Below are 22,366 nucleotides of genomic sequence, written 5' to 3' on the forward strand. Positions count from 1 at the left end.
CCATGATTTTGCGACATGTAAAGATAATAAACGGCATATTTCAATACCTATCTCTATGAAGCAACTAAGTAAGTTAGTGGATTCTGAATGACTTCAAATTCATGTCTCTTATTGCCTAAACTCAATTCCATAACAGATTCATTGTGGCATCCACCATATTGTTAAAAGTCGATTTGTGGGTATTTGCCTAACACAAGCACATGTTGCCTTGCCTGTGGGAATGATGGGCCTCACTAACTAATGGATTTTGCCTGTTCTGCTCTCTTCAGGATCCTTGTCCTTTTACTTGATGCTCCTGTGGAGCATGAGTGCACCATGTATCCATGGTATCCTGAATATACCCACCCCATGATAATGTTCATGCCTCTCACAAAATGTACCATCAAACTGTAGCTGTTAAGTTGAGTGATCCATAGTAAAAACACAGTAAATACTGTAGAAGCAGGATCATAGCTATTCTTCTATCTCTAAGCCATATTTCTGGTCACTTTCTTCGATGTATTTTAAAACAGATGTAAATCTATCCATCTGTTGATAAATATATTGAGGGAATTGCCCATCACCTTGCGATAGAGAATTACGCAGGTTCACCATCCTCTGAAGGAAGAAATGTTTTCTCACCTTGATCCAAAAGAGTCATAGAGTTCCACAGCACAGAAACAGACCATTCTACCCCACATGTCTATTCCAATTAGATGCCCATTTAAGCTTGTCCCATTTGCCAGTGTTTGACCCACACCCTCTAAACCTTTCCTATCCGTATGCCTGTGCAATGTCTTTTAAATGTTGTAATTGTAGCTGCCTCAACCACTTGTTTCATATGCATACCACCCTCTGTGTAAAAAAATGTGCTGCTTTGGTTCCTAATAAATCTTTCCCCTCACTCCTTAAATCTATACCCTCTGCTTCTTGATTCCCTCCCCTGGGAAGAAGACTGTGGCATTCATGCCCCTCATGATTTTATACAACCTCTACGTGTTTACCCCTTCAGTCTCCAATGCTGTATAGAATAAAATCCTAACCTCTCCCTTTAACTCAATCTCACAAGTCTTGGCAACTTCCTTGTAATTTTTTTCAAAACTCTTTCCACATTAACAATATATTTCCTATAGCCAGTGACCAAACCAAATATAACTACATGTGCAACCTCACCAACTTAATCTTAATCCATATCCTGATACTGTGAGCTCATCTACTACAGACCTCAGTAAGGAGTAACATTCTCATGGTATTCAGTCTGATTTTCATATTATTTCCAATAAACTGCCCGTGGAGTTGTGACAGTCACCAGCAATTTGCCCAATTCAAATTAATACTGATGATACCAAAGGCCTAACTTTGGGTTGGAGTATGGTTTCTGGATGGGTGGCACTCTGTGTCTGGATCCATTTCAGACATCTAAACAAGCCTAAAAGAATTTCAAGGCTCATAAATTTAATCAGGAATTAAATCCCCATGTATCACTTTACTCCAGTAACAACAGTCTGCAAATTAGTAAAAGTTTTTATGGAAATAAACAGTGCCAGACTGAATACCTGCCAGAATAAAAGGCTAAGTTTTAGTTTGGTGATCTTCCCACTCAAGTCCTTTTAAGAAAATAAATTATACCCATGTGTGAAATGTTGGATACGTTATAGTTAGGTTCCCTCCAAAAATAGGAAAGAGGGATGTTTATTGCTTTCTAATCACTTTCATCAGCTCAATAGTGTATCCACAGCATCAGAAATAAAGCTTCTATTATCTAATGACCTGTAGCTAACAATCATTTGTCACATGTATAAAGAGAAAAGTATAGAAATACAGAAAAAGGAAGCAAAAGTTCCAAAACAATAAAAGGGTTAATACTAACATCTTTGCTCTTCTGAGAGCCAAGAATCTGATGGAATTTTTTTGAAGAAGTAACCATAGATTTTGATGAGGAAAAAGCCACAGATATTGTTTATACAGACTTCAGCAAGGTATTTGATAAAGTTCCACATGGTAGGCTGCTCTGGAAGGTTAGGTCGCCGACTGGATAGAAAATTGTTTTTGTGGAAGAAAGCAGCAGGTGATGGTGCAAGGTTATTTTTTGGATTGGTGCTGGGCCCATTGCTGTTTACGGTTTATATCAACGATTTGGATGAGACATGATTAGTGAGTTTGCACATGACACTAAAGTGGATGATATCATAGATAGCAAAAATATCAAAAATTGCAACAGGGTCTTGATCAGTTGTACGAGTGGGATGGGGAATGATTAATGAAATTTAATGCAGATAAGTGTGAGGTGTTGCATTTTGGGAAGTTACACAAGCGTAGGGCTTTCTCAGTGAATGGCAGAATCGTGGGGACTGTTACCGAGTAGAAAGTTCTAGGAGTGCAGGTCATTGAAAGTGGTGTCACAAATAGATAGGGTGGTCAACAAGGCTTTTCGTATATTGGCCTTCTTCAGTTAAGGTATTGAGTATAGAAGTTGAGATGTCATGTCACAGTTGTACAAGACGTTGCTGAGGCCGCATTGGAGTAATGTGTTCAGTTCTGGTCATCCTGCTGTAGGAAGGATGTTGTTAAACTGGAAAGAGTGCAGAGAAGATTTACAAGGATGTTGTCAGGAGTTGAGGGCCTGAACTATAGGGAGAGGGTGGCCAGTCTTGGACTTTATTCCTTAGAGCACAGGAGGCTGAGGGATGATTTTAGAGAGGTGTATATCTCTACAAAGAAAACAAGAGTGATTCACTTTTTTACAGTTAATATCAATTTTACAGTGATCACTGGGATGCTGTAGCCAATCGCCGAATTGAATCTGTAATAAGTTATGTAAGAATATGTAAAGCAATAATTTTTTATAGTACGTAAGTATCTGCATAAATCACTGTTTGAGACACCGGATCATTCACAACATTGAAACAAAACCTATATATTAATACAGCTACCTACATGCAATTTGCTTTATATTATCATTTCAGTTAATGCTTACAACATATATTTGAGTACTTTTTTTCATGTGTCTTATAAAAGTGTTTATGGAGATAAAATATGATCATATTTTGATTTGTTTTATAAAGTAATAGTGGAGAAATTTATGTTTGATCACTGACATTATTGACTTAAGGTAATAGCTACTGGCCATATTCATCTCTCACTCATTCACCTCTATTAAGGTTTTGATCACAAATCTCAGGGAAGAAGAATAATAAAAATGATACCAACCATCAGCCTTAGGGACCAAAGTTGCAGGTGACAAGCACAAGATAAACAAACCTATACAAAGTTGTAAAGATCAAGTATAAGCCCTGGTGAAGCAGACAAGTAGGTTATTGTACAAACTAAACGACTGAGTGACTGATTTGTATTCATTCATAGCCTGCAGTCAGTCCACGACCAATACATAAAAAATGGTCACAGAAAACAGAATTTAGTTAACAAGGCATTGCCAAGGTAGAACTGGGTCTGAGTGAGTCAGAGGTCTATCTGTGCCAAAACCAAAGCCAAGACAAATTGAAAATATGAAACTTGATATAAAGTGAGAATCAAGTGCTTAAAATTTGATTGCAACTTCATTAAGATCTAGAACCACTAACATTAATATTAAACATCAGTAAATGTGTTAAAGGCCGTTTCCATTGGATACCGCATTCTGATGTAATTTACTTCCTAAAAATAAGGATGTGCAATATTCCACCATCTATATTTTATCATGATAATTACTTTATCATATACCCGACAGTGCTGTATTTCCAAAATATGCGCCGAACATGAACTGAAGGAAAGTCAGCAAATGCCAGAACTTGTCTACTTTTCTTTCTCTGTGATTCAAGGCCAAGCCACATAGAGAGTTGGCTTCAATAAATCTTAGTTTTGCCTGGCTCGATTACTGCTAATATAAAAGAAAAGGGGGGTAAAGGGAGATAGGTTAGTCATTCTAATTATACTACAATAGTAACTTCAGATTAGAATTATCTCTACATGAGATAATTAATTGATTTTACCAGTCACTCATATTCATGCTAACTGCTAGTTTCAGTGTACAGAATTTTAACGAACCTGGTCTAAAAACCTTTATTCAATAATGTAATCTGGCTCACACAATAGCTATTATAATAAAATACCATTGAACACATGTTCTGTTTGGCAAATACGAAGTATCTATTCAATTAATATCCAGGAGAATCTATTCTCATGCAGAGCAGACTAGATTTAGAGTCTTAATGTAGTACAGTATGGAAACATGCCCTCGGGCTCACTCGTCCATGCTGACCAAGACACCCATCTAAGATGGTCCTGTTTACATGGTTTTGACACGTAACCCTCCAAATCTTTCCTATCCACACAGTATATCTGTCCAAATGTCCTTTAAATGTTGTGCTAATACTGCCTCAACCATTCTTCTGGCGGCTCATTCCATACAGGTACCACACACCGTGGAAAAAGTTGCCCATCAGGTTCCTATTAAATATTTCCACTCCTTCAACCTTTGCCCTCCAGTTGTTGACTCCCCATCCCTGTGAACAAGACAGTGTGCATTTCACGCTAGCTATTCCCCTCATGATTTTATCCACCTATAAAGACCACTGCTTAGTTTCCTACTTCAATGAATAAAGTCTTAGCCTGCCCAACCTCTTCCGATAACACAGTCATTCAAGTCATGAAAGTATCCTCATATCTTTTCTGCATTCTTTCCAGCTTAATGACCAAAACTCAAGGTACTACCCAAGTGCACCCTCACCAACATCTTGTACAACTGCAACGTAACATCTCAACTTCTTTACAGTCCCCTGACTGATGAAGGCCAGCATGCCAAAGTCTTCTTCATTACTCTCTCTATCTGTGACACCACTTACAAGGAACTATGTATTTGTACTCCCAGGTCACCCTGTTCTACAACATTCCCCAGGGCCCTACCATTCACTGTGAAAGTCCTACCCTGAGTTGGCCCCCAAAATACAACAGCTCACACATATCTGATTTAAATTTTATTTGCAATTCCTTGGTCCACTTTCCCAGATGATTAAAATACCACTGTAATTCTTGATAACCTTCTTCACGGTTTACTATTCCTCCTATTTTAGTGTCAACTGCAAACTTAATAACCATACTTTTTACATTATTTTACAAATCCTTGATAGACATGTTAAACAGCAATGCCTCCCCCCTTGGCCTCCAGAGATGTTGCCTGACCAACTGAGTTATTTCACAAGTTTGTGTTCTTTGCATAATTCTAGCATCTGCAGTTCCTTGCGTTTCCATGTAGACTATATGCTATCTCAATCCCACTTTTGCCCTCCAGATTTCCTTCTTAAGAGTTATCTTGCATCCCCTCTACTCCTTCAGCGATTCACGTGACACCTGCTGTTTGTACCTGACCCTCCTTGTTTCTGATCAGTTTTAATATCTAGAAAAGAGAGGTGGGAGTGGAGACAAAGTTTGGCAAGTAATGGCTGGATACAGATGAGGCGGTGGGTAATCGGCAGATGGGTGGAGTAAGTGAAAGGCAAGAGGTGAAAAGAAAGATAAAAGGATGTCAGATAAGGAAAGAAGAGGAGGAATGAAATCTAAAGCCCGATGGACGGATATGGGTGAAAGAGTACCGGGGGGGAGAGAATAAGAGATAAGAGGAAAACGTAGGACTCAACATTGGAGATAACCATACAGTGGAGGAGAAAGGTGCAGGTCAAGTGGGGTACTGGGAGATGATATGGGGCAGTGTGTATGCTCCAGCAGGCCTTGGCAGACAAATTGCAAGTGTTTGGTAAGAAGACCATCACATCATTCCTGATTCCAAAGTTCAACCCACATGCTTGTGATCAGGCTGATTTACAGGTACAATTAAGCATAGAATCTAATGGCTGGATAGCCCTGTATATATGCAATATTTGGCAGAGGAGTTCTTGAGATTAATTGTATTCTGCTGCATGCTGCACAACCATAGGATCATGAGGATCAGCCCAACCAACTAATCTTGCTATATTACCCATGAAGATAATTCTTCATTCCCCATTCTTCACAATCCAACAACAATACCTTCCCTCTATCCTGAGCACCTGCTAAAAAAAAAAATGACAACACATAATTAAACATTCCATACCAAAGCAAAAATGATACCAACTATTAGCACCAATAACTATCGCCCTTGTCCATCCTCTCAGTGCCAATCTTCACAGACCCTTTTGCCTGACTGCTATCTCAGAAGCTTCAAATGTCAGGAGGCTGCAAATGTCCCCAAAGAACGACCTCGCGTAGTTCTGAGTAGCCTGGCTCTAATTTGGAATGACTGGTTTACAGGCAGAAATTAGGATATTGGCACTGCAGCAGTGGTGGGATGTACAATTCTGTCACCTTCAGAGAAGACTACAAGTTTATGCCCCATTAAGTCACTGTCACTGACTTGTTTTAGTAATCCTTGTAATCAAATGGAGGACAGATTGCTGGACCGCTGAAACATCCCACAAAACTGCTTAAGCGCTGGAACTAGAGCCATAATGGCAGCAATCCAAGCCTACACTATGGAAACCGAACTTTGACATATGCTTTACTTTAAAAATACAGTTTCTGCATTTTTACTGGCATCATACACCACCTTAATGCAGGAAAAGGTGCGTTACAAGCTCAGTGCAAACCCCTGTTGCACAATTGATGGCAAACTACTTGACATTCACATAGGTTTTCTGATAGGCCCGTCAATACAACAACCATTGCATGATCATCTGCAATAAGTTACTTCTGTGGGCTGCCTCATCTAAACGCTAATGTACATCCTTGTGCAATACCTGCCTTCAAGGAAGTATAGAAACATAGAAACATAGAAAATAGGTGCAGGAGTAGGCTATTCGGCCCTTCGAGCCTGCACCGCCATTCAATATGATCATGGCTGATCATCCAACTCAGTATCCTGTACCTGCCTTCTCTCCATACCCCCTGATCCCTTTAGCCACAAGGGCCACATCTAACTCCCTCTTAAATATAGCCAATGAACTGGCCTCAACTACATTCTGTGGCAGAGAATTCCAGAGATTCACCACTCTCTGTGTGGAAAAAAAAATTCTCGACCTGTGTTTCTGCCTTGGCTTCAGTCCAGTCGTGTTTAATGACTAATCCTGTCTTTATGTTAACTTCTAAGAAATAAAGTGGCGTGGCGGTTATGCAATTCCGGGACCTGAACTAATGATCATAAAGCTGCTGGGAAAATAAATGTCAGTAAATTAAATCATCAAAGGGCATGCATCAATTATGGTGATGAAGAACCTGGTAGATTATCATTAGAATGTCTCCATACATAATTTGGTCTGATTGCATTCCAAATAAATAATAACGTATTAACTTCTCACCCAAACTAGCCCCACAAAGCACTGAATTCAAGGGATGAGAACTAAATAGTCCACCTCTGTGAATTAATTAAAAGTAGAACCAGAACATGTTTGGTGAAGTGTTTATCTGAGGATTTCAAGTATTAAGTTAGATGTCAGAATATCTTCATCTTCTTCTTCTGGCATTTGCCTCATTTCCTGGCCACTTGTTTTCTGAGAAGAGAAAGACAGAAGGTTAGGCTATGGCGAGGGTAGCAGAGGCAAAGGGTATATGCTTACTCCATCTGCAGTTTGTAATTCAACAGAGGTTGTAGGATAGGGGTGGAGCAAGGTGTGTTGCAAGAAGCAATATGATGAAAATCTTTGATCATTTTATTCCTGTTGCTGTTCACCACGTCTCTATTTATATGTGTTTCAAATCCTTCATGGAGATGAAGTCATGTAGCTACACATGTAATCCACCAGTCAGACGCCGGAGGCAACATATGACACTTTATCCTGCAAGAGATTTAATGAGTGCCACGCAATTGTTATTGGGTGAAGTGGAGACAAAAGAAACTGCAGATGATGGAATCTTGAGCAAAAGTGAGGGAGGGTCGCATCTGTGGAGTGAATGGAGTAGCGATGTTTCGGTCCCTTCTTCATGTTGATTGGAGTAGGTAGTTGAAAGCTGGAAAAGGGAGATGGTTGGTGTGACAAAGCTTGGTAAGTGAAAAGTGGAAATAGGTGAAGGGGATGTTATTTGATAGATGGGTGGAGTAAGTGACAAAGGGTAGATGTGAAAAGACAAAGAGGTGTCAGATAAGGAAAGAAGAGAAGTGAAATGTAAAGAGAGAGGGGGGGATGTAGGTGGAAGGGGATAGGGGAGGGGAAAGAGGGGGAATACATGGAAATGTTGGGCTCAGGGATGGAAGATGAGCATGTAGAGGATGAGAAAGGAGCCTGGTGACTGGGATGGTTGGAGATGTTTAGGGAAATGTGCACAGGAGTGTTGTGGCAGGGTAAAGGGAGGGGCTTGCTTAATTCAAATCGGAGAATTCAATGTTCATACCATTGGACTGTAATCAACCCAAGTGCTCTTCTAGTTTGTATGTGGCCTCACTCTGGCAATGAGGAGGCCAAGGTCAAAAATGTACAGGCTGGAATGAGAAGGGGAGTTAAAATGGCTTGCACAAGTGTTTGTCAAATTGGGCCCATGCAAGTATCCCAGTGCTCCAGATATGGCCTCTTTTACATCAGCAAGTTGAAACACAGATGAGGCGACATTTCACTGTACACTTGCACTGTCCGCCAAGACTTGTTGGAGCTTCTAGCTGCTAACCATTTTAATGCCCCTTCCCATACTGACCTTTCTGTCCTTGGCCTCCTCCATTGCCAAAGTGAGGCAACACACAAACTGGAAGAACAGCACATCATACTTCACTAGGGTACCCTGCAGCTCAACAGTATGAACATTGAATTCTCCAATATCCTAATCGTCTTTCCTCTGCCCCTCCCACTCTAGTGCACACACATTTCTCCCACCATCTCCAACCACTTCAGTCATCTTATTTATTTCCCCTTCTCTGTATGTTCCCATCCCCGAATACCATATTTCTCTTTTATCATTCCTCTTTCCACTTCCCCATCCCCTTTCACCCACCTCTCTCCCTCAAGCTTTACGTTTCACTCAGCTGATGCTTTTCTGTCTCTTTTTCTCCTCCAGTCTTTGTCACATTCCATTAATCTGCCAATTGCCCCTCCTCACCAGTAAGCACCTAAGAATTGCCAGGCCTTATTATTCCACCTCCCCTTTCCAGCTTTCTCCCCCCTACTCCAATCAGTCTGAAGTTGGGTCACAATCCAAAACATTGTCCGTCTATTCTCTTCACAATTACTGCCTGACAACTGAGTTCCTCAAAGGTTTGTTTTGTGTTTGGGTGATGTGCAAGTCATGATTGAATAGCTGGCAGTTATGCAGTTTGTGTAATGCGGGAATTTGTGAGGCAACTCGTAGCACTAAATGTGTAAAGTGTTAGCTATGAGTCCTTATTGACAAATTGTTGATAAGTTAGTGATGGAGCTGCATTAAGTAGTGTGTATAAGTGGATATAACATCTGCAGATGTATGTGGTGATCCTGACAATGCATAGAAAGCCTTTCCGAGATCCAGGTACCAGTGTTTGATTCTTGCCATTCATCCCCTGAGTTATCTGCTCCTAAGATAACTGCTATCTTATTTGCCTGGAGGACCTGCTGGCATCTCATGGGTAGAATACCTCTCTCTTTTTCACTTTCTCTATTAAGTTCTGTTTGGAGACAATGACCTCCTATGTCATAGATAGACACAAAATGCTGGAGTAACTCAGCAGGACAGGCAGCATCTGTGGAGAGAAGGAATGGGTGACTTTTCGGGCCGAGACCCTTCTTCAGATTCTCGGAATGGGTGACGAGACATCAAGACTTCAGTCTGAAGAAGGGTCTCAACCTGAAACGTTACCCATTTCTTCTCTCCAGGGATGCTGCCTGTCCCACTGAGATACTCCAGCATTTTGTGTCACCTTCGCTTTAAACCAGCATCTGCTGTTCTTTCCTACCCTCTAATGTCATGCCTGTTGCATTCTGTTACATTCAGCTCTACACTCACACCCATCAGTTCCTAAAGGCAAAATACACTCCCATTAAAGAAATGCATGCAGACCTTATATAGGACAAGCTAGTTTGACCAGTGCTTGTGGAATTAATTCTGTGCAGTTAATTCACTGATCGGTGCAATGAGTATTGGCTGATGGTACAATCATTCTGTTGAACTGGTAGCATGATGTTTGTGCACTATTTGCATTGCATCAAAGGGGCATAAATTGAATAATTGCTATGCATTGCAACCCCCACATCCATTTTCCAGCACCATGGAATTTATCCCTACTACATAATTTAGTCAAATGCATTATGTTGCATCACATGCATCATAATGACCCAAATTTTGCAGCAAGAGTGCTGATAAGCTTCAGGCCTCCTGCGCAAATGCGTAAATCCAAACCTGCTGCCTGATCTGCACAATTGATTTCATTGCTTTGCTCCGTTGTTGGATTTGAAATTGAGTTCAAGGATAGAGATGTAGATTACTCAAGATTCATAGAAACATAGAAATTAGGTGCAGGAGTAGGCCATTCGGCCCTTCGAGCCTGCACCGCCATTCAATATGATCATGGCTGATCAGATTCCCATTGAATAAGTGAACTCATAGATAAATAATAACTGTACAACATTTAGTAAACTTTCAAAACATTTTATGCTTCAAGTTAACATTTTATGCTTCGTTAACCTTTTTGATATATTTATTTCACTTATTAATAGTCTTATTTTCTTATGAATATCCAAGTCATAAGAACAAATGGCTTACTCTAACCATTTAGTCTTTCTACCACTGACACAGGTGGTTAGTGTGTATTATTTATTTGCCTAGACCTGTCTGACAATACCCTCAACCTCTACCACCAAGGAGCACATGCTTCAATTGCATGGAAACATCATCGCCGCATGTTCCTTTCTAATCATACAACACGCCAAGAGTCAAAGGTGTTAACTATCATATCTACCAACAACGGAACAATAAAAAATGTACTTGCAACAGCATAACAGGCCTGTAAACACATTATCCACAGGATTTATAATAAATCACATAAAATTAAAGACATTTATAACAAAGCACATAAAATCCAAGAAATAATACGAGTGCTAAAATCCCATACTGCAACCAAAGGTGGTTCATAGACATTTATAAATTGAGAATACTATTGTGTAGTGTTCAGGAGCCTGATGGTTAGTGGGAAGAAGTTATTCTTGAACCTGGTGGTCATGTTATTCAGACTCCTATACCTTCTTCCCAATGTTAGGAGTGAAATAAGGGCATGGCCAGGGTGATTACATTGGTTGCCTTTTTGAAGCAGTGTCTCCTGTCGATTATTTCGATGGTGGGGAGGTAAGTACCCATGATGGACCGGGCAGTGTCATGGAAATATATCGCCAATTCTTTATTGTTACTAAGTATAAATACTGAAACAATGTGATAATACTACCAAAAGAAAGACTGCAGCAATTCAAGAAGATAACTCATCACCTCCCCTGCAAGGGCGATTAGGGCAGACAAGTAAAGTTGATTTTGCCAGTGTTGACAAGGGGCCCCAAACATTATAAAACAAATTGATAAACAGCAATGCTGGTGGTGGGAGTTTGTCACCTGATAAAATGGAATTGCATGGAGGGGTTTAGTTCCAGTCCAACCCTATCAACTCCATTAAATTGTTTGAGGCTCTGCTGCCACCCATAACCTTTCTGGTTGGCTCCAGGGCCATTTGGACAAATGAGAACAGCCTCTTAGGTTCACAGAAGGTAAGTTTGGGTGAAAAGAAAATTCAGTGATAGGTGTGGGCAATGGGTCCATTCAGTAAAATCCAGGACATTAAAATGTTAATGTTAAAATGTTAAACTAAAGTTCACTCTATCCTTTTAGGTTGGTGTGAAACATTTTTGAGAAACAATTATGTGCAAATATAACAATTTCCTTAATAATTAGTTGTTATATGACTATATAGACCCAGAACATCATATATGGCCTTCTCAGTGCATGATCGAATTTTAAGGAACAAATGTGGGACTTTCAATTTCTACAAAAAGTAACTAAATCCTGGTAGAAATTAAGCGACAACAACATTAATTCTTCAACTCTGCCAATTGGTACCAACAATTCCAATAACCTAATGAAATTAGTTTATATGCATTGTGCAAAAACAATTTAGGTTGACAGGTAGGGAAGTATTTTTTTACTGCTCTGATGTGATTCCCCTTTGCCACTGTTGATAGCAGATATCAGTAGTAAATAACTTATTGATTAAATTATATTTGGTTTACAGTCACAATTAGCTTAACTTTGAATTGTGCATTCTCTTCAAATCATTGTTGAAAAAGCAAAAGACTTTGAGAAACTGCTGCCTAATTTGTTCTCTATTCGGTACATTTAAATCTCACACGTGGCCAATTGCATTTCTGTTTAGTAAATCAACAAAACATTGTAGGCGATTTTGTTGAGGATGATCTTGGCAGTCAAATTCACTGTGCATGCATGAAGATTTTAACTCGTCTGTGATGAAAAATTATATACTCAAAAGAAGAATGAGTAGAAAGTTTTTGATCATTGTTAATGCATTCTTTTCTTGGCTGTTGAACTGTCCTAAATATTTGATAAGTGAACATTAATGAAATATTTTCAACAGTATTGCTTGTTGGATCTGTATTGGAAATATACAAAGCACTTTGTACTAAAACCGTATCACTGTGGCTAGATTTGAGGGTGATCAACAGTTTCTTCTGGACTACCCATCAACTCTGTCCTACCAGTAAATGGTCAACTTGTCTGCTTCCACCACCTCCCTTAGTAGTGTGTCCTACTACTCCCTGTGTAAAAAAAAATTTGCTCTGCACATGCCTTTCTTCTTTAAAACTTTCTGCCACTTACTTTAAAGCTATACCCTAGAGTCTCAAAATTCTATAAACTTGTATCAGGTCTCCCCTCAGCCTCGGTGCTCCAGATAAAATAATCTAAATATGTCCAACTTCTCCTCATAGCTAATACTCTCTAATCCAAGCAGCATCCTGTTAAACCTCTTCTACACCCCCCCCCCCCCCCCCCCCCCCCCCCCGTCCCCGTCCCTGTCCACTCACCCTGCATCCTCATAGCATCCTCCTCACTGTTCACACTACCACCCAGCTTCGTGTCATCTACAAATTTGCTAATGTTACTTTTAATCCCTTCTTCTAAATCATTAATGTATATTGTAAATAGCTGCAGTCCCAGCACCGGGCCTTGCAGTACCCCACTAGTCACTGCCTGCCATTCTGAAAGGGACCCGTTAATCCCTGCTCATTGTTTCCTGTCTGCCAACCAATTTTCTATCCATGTCAGTACCCTACCCCCAATTTCATGTGCTCTAAATTTTGCCCACTAATCTCCTATGTGGGACTTTATCAAAGGCTTTCTGAAAGTCCAGGTACACTACATCCACTGCCTCTCCCTTGTCCATTTAATATTATTAAATGGACAAGGTTATTAATAACCCATTTTCTGTTATTTGCACTTTATCAGTTTATTTATTCATGTGTGTATATATTTATATTATGGTATATGGACACACTTATCTGTTTTGTAGTAAATGCCTACTATGTTCTGTGTGCTGAAGCAAAGCAAGAATTTCATTGTCCTATACAGGGACACATGACAATAAACTCACTTGACTCCATTTACCTAGTTACATCCTCAAAAAATTCCAGAAGATTAGTCAAGCATGATTTCCCCTTCGAAAATCCATGCTGACTCGGACCAATCCTGTTACTGCTGTCCAAATGTGCCGCTATTTCATCTTTTATAATTGACTCCAGCATCTTCCCACCACCGATGTCAGGATAACTGGTCTATAATTCCCTGTTTTCTCTTTCCCTCCTTTCTTAAAAAGTTGGATAACATTAGCTACCCTCCAATCCACAGGAACTGATCCTGAATCTATAGAACATTGGAAAATGATCACCAATGCGTCCAATTTCTAGAGCCACTTCCTTAAGTACCCTAAGATACAGACCATCAGGCCCTGGGGATTTATCAGCCTTCTGTCCCATCAGTCTATCCAACACCATTTCCTGCCTAATGTGAATTTCCTTCAGTTCCTCCATCACCCTAGGTCTTCTGGCCACTAGTACATCGGGTAGATTGTTTGTGTCTTCCTTAGTGAAGATCCAAAGAACCTGTTCAACTCGTCTGCCATTCCCTTGTTACCCATAATAAATTCACCTGTTTCTGGCTTCAAGAATCCAACTTTGGTCTTAACTACCGTTTTCCTCTTCATCTACCTAAAGAAGCTTTTACTATCCTCCTTTATATTCTTGGCTAGCTTACCTTCATACCTCATCTTTTCTCCCCGTATTGTCTTTTTAGTTATCTTCTGTAGCTCTTTAAAAGTTTCCCAACCCTCTGGCTTCCCGCTCATCTTCGCTATGTTATACATCTTCTCTTTTATTTTTATACAGTCCATGACTTCCCTTGTCAGCCACAGTCGAGTCTTACTCCCCTTAGAATCTTTCTTCCCCTTTGGAATGAACTGATCCTGCACCTTCTGTATTATTCCCAGAAATACCTGCCATTGTTGTTCCACTGTCATCCCTGCTAGGGTATCTTTCCAGTAGACTTTGGTCATCTCCTCCCTCATGGCTCCATAGTCCCCTTTGCTCAACTGTAATACTGACACTTCCGATTTACCCTTCTCCCTCTCAAATTGTAGATTAAAACTTATCATGTTATGGTCACTACCTCCTAATGGCCTCTTTACCTCGAGTTCCCTTAACACTAAATCCAGAATTGCCTTCTCCCTGGTAGGCTCCAATACAAGCTGCTCTAAGAATCCATCTCGGAGGTACTCCACAAACTCCCTTTCTTTTTTTTTTAAATTTTATTTTATTAGAAGTTAGTACAATACAAAACAATACAGTGGGACCTGATTTTAGGTGCCAACTATGTCATACCGTAATTATACATTCTATGTACAACCTCTAGTTTTATGTTTTTGAAAAGAAAATAAGAAAGACAAGAAGAAGGGGAAAAAAAAAAAATTGGAGAAGAGAAAAAGAGGAAAAATAGATAGTAGAAAATAGAAAAATGTGAAGTGTGTGTATAAGAAAAGAAAAAGTGGAAAGTAGAAATAGGAGCAAAAGAACCTTAAAAGAGAAATTTTCAAATCTTTATTCGGACATGTAAATCTATCCACGACCTGACCTGAAATCAGTAATCTTTACGATACCGCTGCATCACATGATTCCAAAAAGTCGATAAAAGGGGACCAACTCCTTAAGAATTGGTCATATTTATCTATTAGTCGGAGTCTCATTTCTTCAAGGCGTGCTATGTCAGTCATATTCCTAATCCACATTTTAACAGTTGGAATAGCTGTATTTTTCCAAAATTTAAGTATCAATTTCTTTCCAATTATTAACCCATAATTAAAAAAAACGTTTTGGTCATTTAAATTGATATCTTCTATTATTCCAAATATAATCCATTCCGTATTAGGCTCTATTCTTGACTTGAAAAGCTTTGTAAATATATCAAATATATTGCTCCAAAATGTATTCAACTTTATACATCCTACAAATGAATGTGTTATATTAGCATTTTGAAACAAACATTTATCGCATCTGGGAGAGACGTTTGGGTAAAATTTATTCAACCTCGTTTTTGAATAATATAGTCTATGTAATAATTTAAATTGAGTTAAATTATGTCTTTCATTAATGGAACAATTATGTGTGTTCATCAGGTACTTTTCCCATCTATCCTTCGGGATCTTTCTCATTAGTTCATGTTCCCAATCTTTTCTTAGTGCCTCTGTTGAGGGTAATTCTCTATTTAATATATTATTATAAAAGTATGATATTAGTTTTTGTGAATCAGCCTTAATATTCATTGCTTCTTCTAGAAGAAGCACAAACTCCCTTTCTTGAGGTCCAGAACCAACCTGATTTTCCCAGTCTACCTGCATGTTGATATCTCCCATAACCACCGTTGTATTACCTTTGCGACATGCCAATTTTAATTCTTGATTCAACTTGCACCCTATATCCAGGCTACTGTTTGGGGGCCTGTAGATAACTCCCATGAGGGTTTTTTTTCCCATAAAATTCCTCAGTTCTATCCATACTGACTCTACATCTCCAATTCTATGTCACCCTTCGCAAGGGACTGAATTTCATTCCTCACCAACAGAGCTATCCCACCCCCTCTACTCACATGTCTGTCTTTTTGATGGGACATATACCCCTGAATATTCAGTTCCCAGCCCTGGTCCTCATGCAGTCATGTCTCTGTAATTCCCACAACATCATACTTGCCAATTTCTAACTGAGCCTCAAGCTCACCCACTTTATTTCTAATACTTTGTGCAATCATATATAATACTTTTAATCCATTACTCACCTCACCTTTCACATCGATTCCTATTTCACTTGTCCATACTCTCCTATCCCTTGTTGCGCTTTCTGTCCCGTTAATTCTGGTGTCTTTCTTAACTTTGCCTGTATTCTCTTTCCCTTTAACTCCATCCTTGTCTTTCCATCTTCAACTTACTAACCAACCCATCTACATCTTTTTCCAATATAACATACAACAGAGATTTCAGTAATGATTCCCGTAGAAGATCAGTAGTCATTGATCTCCAGCCAGAATAACACCCTTCCCATCGTAACCTTTGTTATGTGTAAGACATTTCTGAATCCAAGTACCAAGTCACTGTGGATCCCATGCATCTTAATCTTCTGGAATCAGCCTACCTCTTGGGACCTTGTCAAATGCCTTACTAAATGCCAATGTTTATGTCATCCACTGTCCTACCCAAATCAGTTACTAGTTCTAATGACAAACCATCCGAACTATTCAATGCTTTATTTCTTGCCCAATCTGCAAACCAGCATTTATTGCTTGATCTGACTCTGATCTTTGATTCTTCAATACATGCATCTTATGGCAATCGACTTTTGCCTACAGTCAATCTGAGTGGAATGTGTAAAACAAAACACATATTCAAAATTCAGTCAGTAAACAGAAAAACTAAGTATTTTTAAAGGATTTGAGTATAGGAGCAGGGAGGTTCTACTGCAGTTGTACAGGGTCTTGGTGAGACCACACCTGGAGTATTGCGTACAGTTTTGGTCTCCAAATCCGAGGAAGGACATTATTGCCATAGAGGGAGTGCAGAGAAGGTTCACCAGACTGATTCCTGGGATGTCAGGACTGTCTTATGAAGAAAGACTGGATAGACTTGGTTTATACTCTCTAGAATTTAGGAGATTGAGAGGGGATCTTATAGAAACTTATAAAATTCTTAAGGGGTTGGACAGGCTAGATGCAGGAAGATTGCTCCCGATGTTGGGGAAATCCAGGACAAGGGGTCACAGCTTAAGGATAAGGGGGAAATCCTTTAAAACCGAGATGAGAAGAACTTTTTTCACACAGAGAGTGGTGAATCTCTGGAACTCTCTGCCACAGAGGGTAGTCGAGGCCAGTTCATTGGCTATATTTAAGAGGGAGTTAGATGTGGCCCTTGTGGCTAAGGGGATCAGAGGGTATGGAGAGAAGGCAGGTACGGGATACTGAGTTGGATGATTAGCCATGATCATATTGAATGGCGGTGCAGGCTCGAAGGGCCGAATGGCCTACTCCTGCACCTAATTTCTATGTTTCTAAAGTGAGCAACTGTTTCCATGAAACTACAATGACGACAATATAAATACAAGGTTAATAGATATGTAGATAAATGTGCAATTATGGCATGAAAGCTATTACGTTTAGTTCCAAGAAATTGAATTGGCAACAGTACATACATGTCTTTGCATTAAACTGCAACAGGTCTCTGAACTAAATGAAGCTTACTCACACCACAGCACTACTAGAGGTGGAAAGACAAAAGAACAATCTTTTTAATGTTACCCAATATATGTAATAGAACCAAGAACCACAGTTACAAATGTAGGTATGACTATCAATTTAGTGTTATCATTATCACAGAGGAGTTCCGATATCATGACAAAAGAAGTGGGAATGAAGCCAAAAGGGTTTTATATATATGGCATGCAGGCTTTATAATTTGAAGTTAACTAATCCACGAGGATTTAGCAAAGAATGTATGAGCATAATGCTTTCATTTTTAAATCTAGCCCAGAATAATTGGTATAAACATTTAATATCTCTATTGGCTGCATGACTTGTTTGAAGCCAAACTGACAATCCAAAGCTAATCGCCTACATCCCTGATTCAACATGAATTGGCACTAAATTTTCACTCAAAGTCTGAAGGATTTAAAATAGAAACATAGAAACATAGAAAATAGGTGCAGGAGGAGGCCATTCGGGCCTTCGAGCCAGCACCACCATTCATTGTGATCATGGCTGATCGTCCCCAATCAATAACCCGTGCCTGCCTTCTCCCCATATCCCTTGATTCCACTAGCCCCTAGAGCTCTATCTTAAATTCATCCAGTGACTTGGCCTCCACTGCCCTCTGTGGCAGGCAATTCCACAAATTCACAACTCTCTGGGTGAAAAGGTTTTTTCTCACCTCAGAATTGGTGAGAAATGGCTTCCCCTTTATTCTAATACTGTGGCCCCTGGTTCTGGACTCGCCCAACATTGGGAACATTTTTCCTGCATCTAGCTTGTCCAGTCCTTTTATAATTTTATATGTTTCTATAAGATCCCCCTCATCCTTCTAAACTCCAGTGAATACAAGCCTAGTCTTCTCAATTTTTCCTCATATGACAGTCCCGCCATCCCAGGGATCAATCTCGTGAACCTACGCTGCATTGCCTCAATCACAAGTATGTCCTTCCTCAAATTAGGAGACCAGAACTGTACACAATACTCCAGACGTGTTCTCACCAGAGCCCTATACAACTGCAGAAGAACCTCTTTACTCCTATACTGAAATCCTCTTATTATGAAGGCCAACATTCCATTAGCTTTCTTCACTGCCTGCTGCACCTGCACGCCAACTTTCAGTGACTGGTGTACAAGGACACCCAGGTCTCACTGCATCTCCCCCTTACCTAACCTAACCCCATTGAGATAATAATCTGCCCCCTTGTTTTTGCCGCCAAAGTGGATAGCCTCACATGTATCTATGTTATACTGCATCTGCCACGCATCTACCCACTCACTCAATCTGCCCATGTCACCCTGCAACCTCCTAACATCCTCTTCACAGTTCACACTGCCACCGAGCTTTGTGTCATCCGCAAACTTGCTAGTGTTGCTCTCAATTCCCTCTTCCAAATCATTAATATATGGTAAACAGTTGTGGCCCCAACACCAAGCCTTGCGACACTCCACTCGCCACTGCCTGCCATTCTGAAAAGGACCCGTTCACTCCTACTCTTTGCTTCCGGTCTGCCAACCAATTTTCTATCCATGTCAACACCCTACCCCCAATACCATGTGCTCTAATTTTAATCACCAGTCTCCCGTGCGGGACCTGATTCAGAAGTTTGAGTTTATCTGTACATCTACCATGTTGCACCTGAATATGGAGGCACAAGAGACTGCAGATGCTGTAATCTGGAGCAAAAGAACTGCTGGAGAAACTCAGCAGGTTGAACAGCATCATTGTGCACTCAAACATAATTTGAGTCCTGATGTGGATTCCCCATCGGAAAAGCTGTGAATTCCTTTCCTCACACAGATACTGTTCGACCTGCTGAGTTCCTCCAGCAGTTTGGCTGTTACACCGAAAGATGGTATGTATGCCATGTAAGAGCTTCCTGACTACAAATTTGATACTGCATTTCCTGCAATTGTGATCACATTTCAAAAATAGCCTACTGGCTATAGAAACATAGAAACATAGAAAATAGGTGCAGGAGTAGGCTATTCGGCCCTTCGAGCCTCCACCGCCATTCAATATTATCATGGCTGATCATCCAACTCATAGAGGCTTTGAGATATCACTGTATGTCCAGATCTTTCATTTTTGATGCCATTGTTCACACCATTAAGCAGGTAAATTCCATTGTTAATTCACAATACCCTTTTTAAATGAAAGGTGCATCTTCGAAAATATCTGCCAGCATAGCTGTAGATGAACTATATTAGCATACCTTTATTACATCTATCACCACACATATTATACATGCTGCACATTCCATATGTACTCCAGTCCGTATCTTCATCCCTACCCTGGACTATTGATAATTGTACTTCACCATCTCACGGTCAGACGTTGCTGACTCCAGAGACATGTAATGTTTCCTCCGCTTGTGTTTGAATAAGGGCTATGAGTTGTTACTCCTGTGTATGGGTCACACTACATAACATGGTGTCAGAAGTGGGATTCGAACCCACGCCTCCCGTTGGAGACCAGGTAAAGGGAGGAAATGCAGGACTGTATCATACACGTGCAGGTCGCACCTGCAAGCCTAACCCAAAGTGCCAGGATTATGTTTGAACTTCCTTTGGTGCTATTCCCTTCAGTTTACTTATACCTACCACATGTAATCAGTGTCACATATATTTTGCATGTTGTGGTGGATTCTTAACATTTGATTATCACATCTATTTTATTATGGGTTAATTCCTTAAGCGGAATGAAGAAGATTAACTATATTAGCCTACCTTTACTATATCTATCACCACACATATTATGCACGCTGCACATTCCAAATATCGTCCAGTCCGGATCTTCATCCCTACCCTGGACTATTGATAACGGCATTTCACCATCTCACTGTCAGACTTGATGCTGACTACGGAGACGATAACAAGTAATGTTTCTTCCTCTTGTGTTACAATAAAGGACTATGAGTTTACTCCTGTGTGTGGGTCACATTACACAATAGCTAATTAGATTGTCATAGTTGTTCATAATTTGACAGCAATTTTAATATCGTCCAGAATTCAAATAGATCAGATCATGTAACATATTTGCATATTACTGCCACTATACAAATGTTTCAAGATCCAAGCATTTCCACAAGTGTATGAAAAGTAATTGGGAGCACAACATTAAAGGTTTGTAAATTGTAACTTTCATGGTATCTATGCTCCTCATAATTTGAAAGATACGGATATGAAATAAAACACAGATATCACAGCTTATCCTGAAAGGCTCAGTTCTGAATTATTGTTGAAATAATTTACTCTAATTTGTAAAAGCACAAGTTTGCAACCTAGTTTAAAAAGAGGTTAAAATAATATTATGTGCAGGATGGAATTGAAGATGCCGGTTTAAACCGAAGATAGACACAAAATGTTGGAGTAACTCAGCGGGACAGGCAGGATCTCTGGAGAGAAGGTATAGGTGACATTTCGGGTCAAGACCCTTCTTCAAAGGGTAAAGAATATTACATCGTTAATGATTATTCAAGAACAAACTGATAATCATGGTCAGTACTTTATATATATATATTCTTATGTTCAGTACTTATATATATATATTGTCCCCCAATATGTCTGGAAATATTTGGTTAACCCATCAGTCAAGCAAGGTCCCAGGTCAGTTCAGTTCCCGTTCAATTGGTTGATCCAACTGTAACAGCTGGAGGGGAACTGGAATTGGTCCAGTCACAGGGGTGAAAATTCACGGGTCCTGTCCTTTGATTTCATAGCTCTCCAAGGTGCGATTGTTTGCACTTGTGCGGGTAAGGAGGTCCAGTCAACGCTGGGTCTGGCTCACCAGACTCTAATAACAAGCCAATGACCACTATCAAAGTCCACACGTAAATAATGGAATTATTACCCCCACCAAGCACAGAAGAGAAGTGAGCATAGTGAGGAGATTAATAAAAACAAGATCGTTAAATATTGGCAGTGATATAACATTGTTTTTTTTTAGTAATTTAATGTTGCACCATGGCAATGGAATAGTTTCTTCGCTTACCTCTTGGCAAAATCCTTGCATTATCCACCAAACTTAGAACAATCCCGCCGAGAACAACGAAAATCAATTTGACAGACATTTTGCGGAGGAGCAGGCTTGAGAGAAGCTCTCTCTTGCAGACCTGGATCAGCAGTGAGCCTGAAGCTTAAAGTAAAGCACCATCAAGTACTAGTGGGAGGAGACCCCGCGCCGTCAGACGCCACACATATAAAACTGAGGAAGAAATTGGCAACCTCTGTGAAGTCGTATAAGTAAGTTCTTCTTGCGAACACGCTGCTGCAATGGACTTTGCTAACTCTTGCTAAATGAGGAAAAATAACTCCCTTTGCACCGAAGAGAGTTTACATCTAAAACCTATGCGGAACTCGCGCCCCTGTCGAAATAAAATTCCCCCTCGCGGTTCCACTTTGCAAAGGGGTCTCGCAAACCAGGCAACCAAAATGTTTCAGTTTTAATCACATTTGATATTTGTTGTGCGAATCATGTCACCATTTTTGAGCTCCTAATGGACATTTGCCATTTATGGAAATGAAGGTTGGAAATACAACTGCTGCACTCTGAAGGCAGCTTGTAAGGTGGTGATAATAGATATGCACCTTATTGTGTATCCTATCGTTGAGCTGAAGTTTTGATAGTTAC

General features: G+C 40.0%; 1 protein-coding gene across 30 annotated transcripts in view; it reads right to left on the bottom strand.

Moving 5' to 3' along the window:
- The window catches only part of LOC116980442 (ABI family member 3 binding protein), a 250,562-nt gene extending 228,503 nt beyond the window's left edge, over nucleotides 1-22,059 (bottom strand). For 12 of the 30 annotated variants that reach the window (XM_033032664.1, XM_033032657.1, XM_033032672.1 and 9 more), the window contains exon 1: nucleotides 21,728-22,058. In XM_033032664.1, the coding sequence (XP_032888555.1) occupies nucleotides 21,728-21,806 (79 nt within the window). In that variant the 5' untranslated portion in view covers nucleotides 21,807-22,058. Of the gene's footprint in view, nucleotides 1-21,727 lie in introns of all 30 variants that reach the window. The other 18 variants (XM_033032677.1, XM_033032667.1, XM_033032682.1 and 15 more) reach the window with 5 other exon arrangements.
- Between the last annotated feature and the right edge of the window lie 307 nt (nucleotides 22,060-22,366).

The sequence above is a fragment of the Amblyraja radiata genome, chromosome 14 (assembly GCF_010909765.2).
Source record: "Amblyraja radiata isolate CabotCenter1 chromosome 14, sAmbRad1.1.pri, whole genome shotgun sequence".
Lineage (NCBI taxonomy): Eukaryota > Metazoa > Chordata > Chondrichthyes > Rajiformes > Rajidae > Amblyraja > Amblyraja radiata.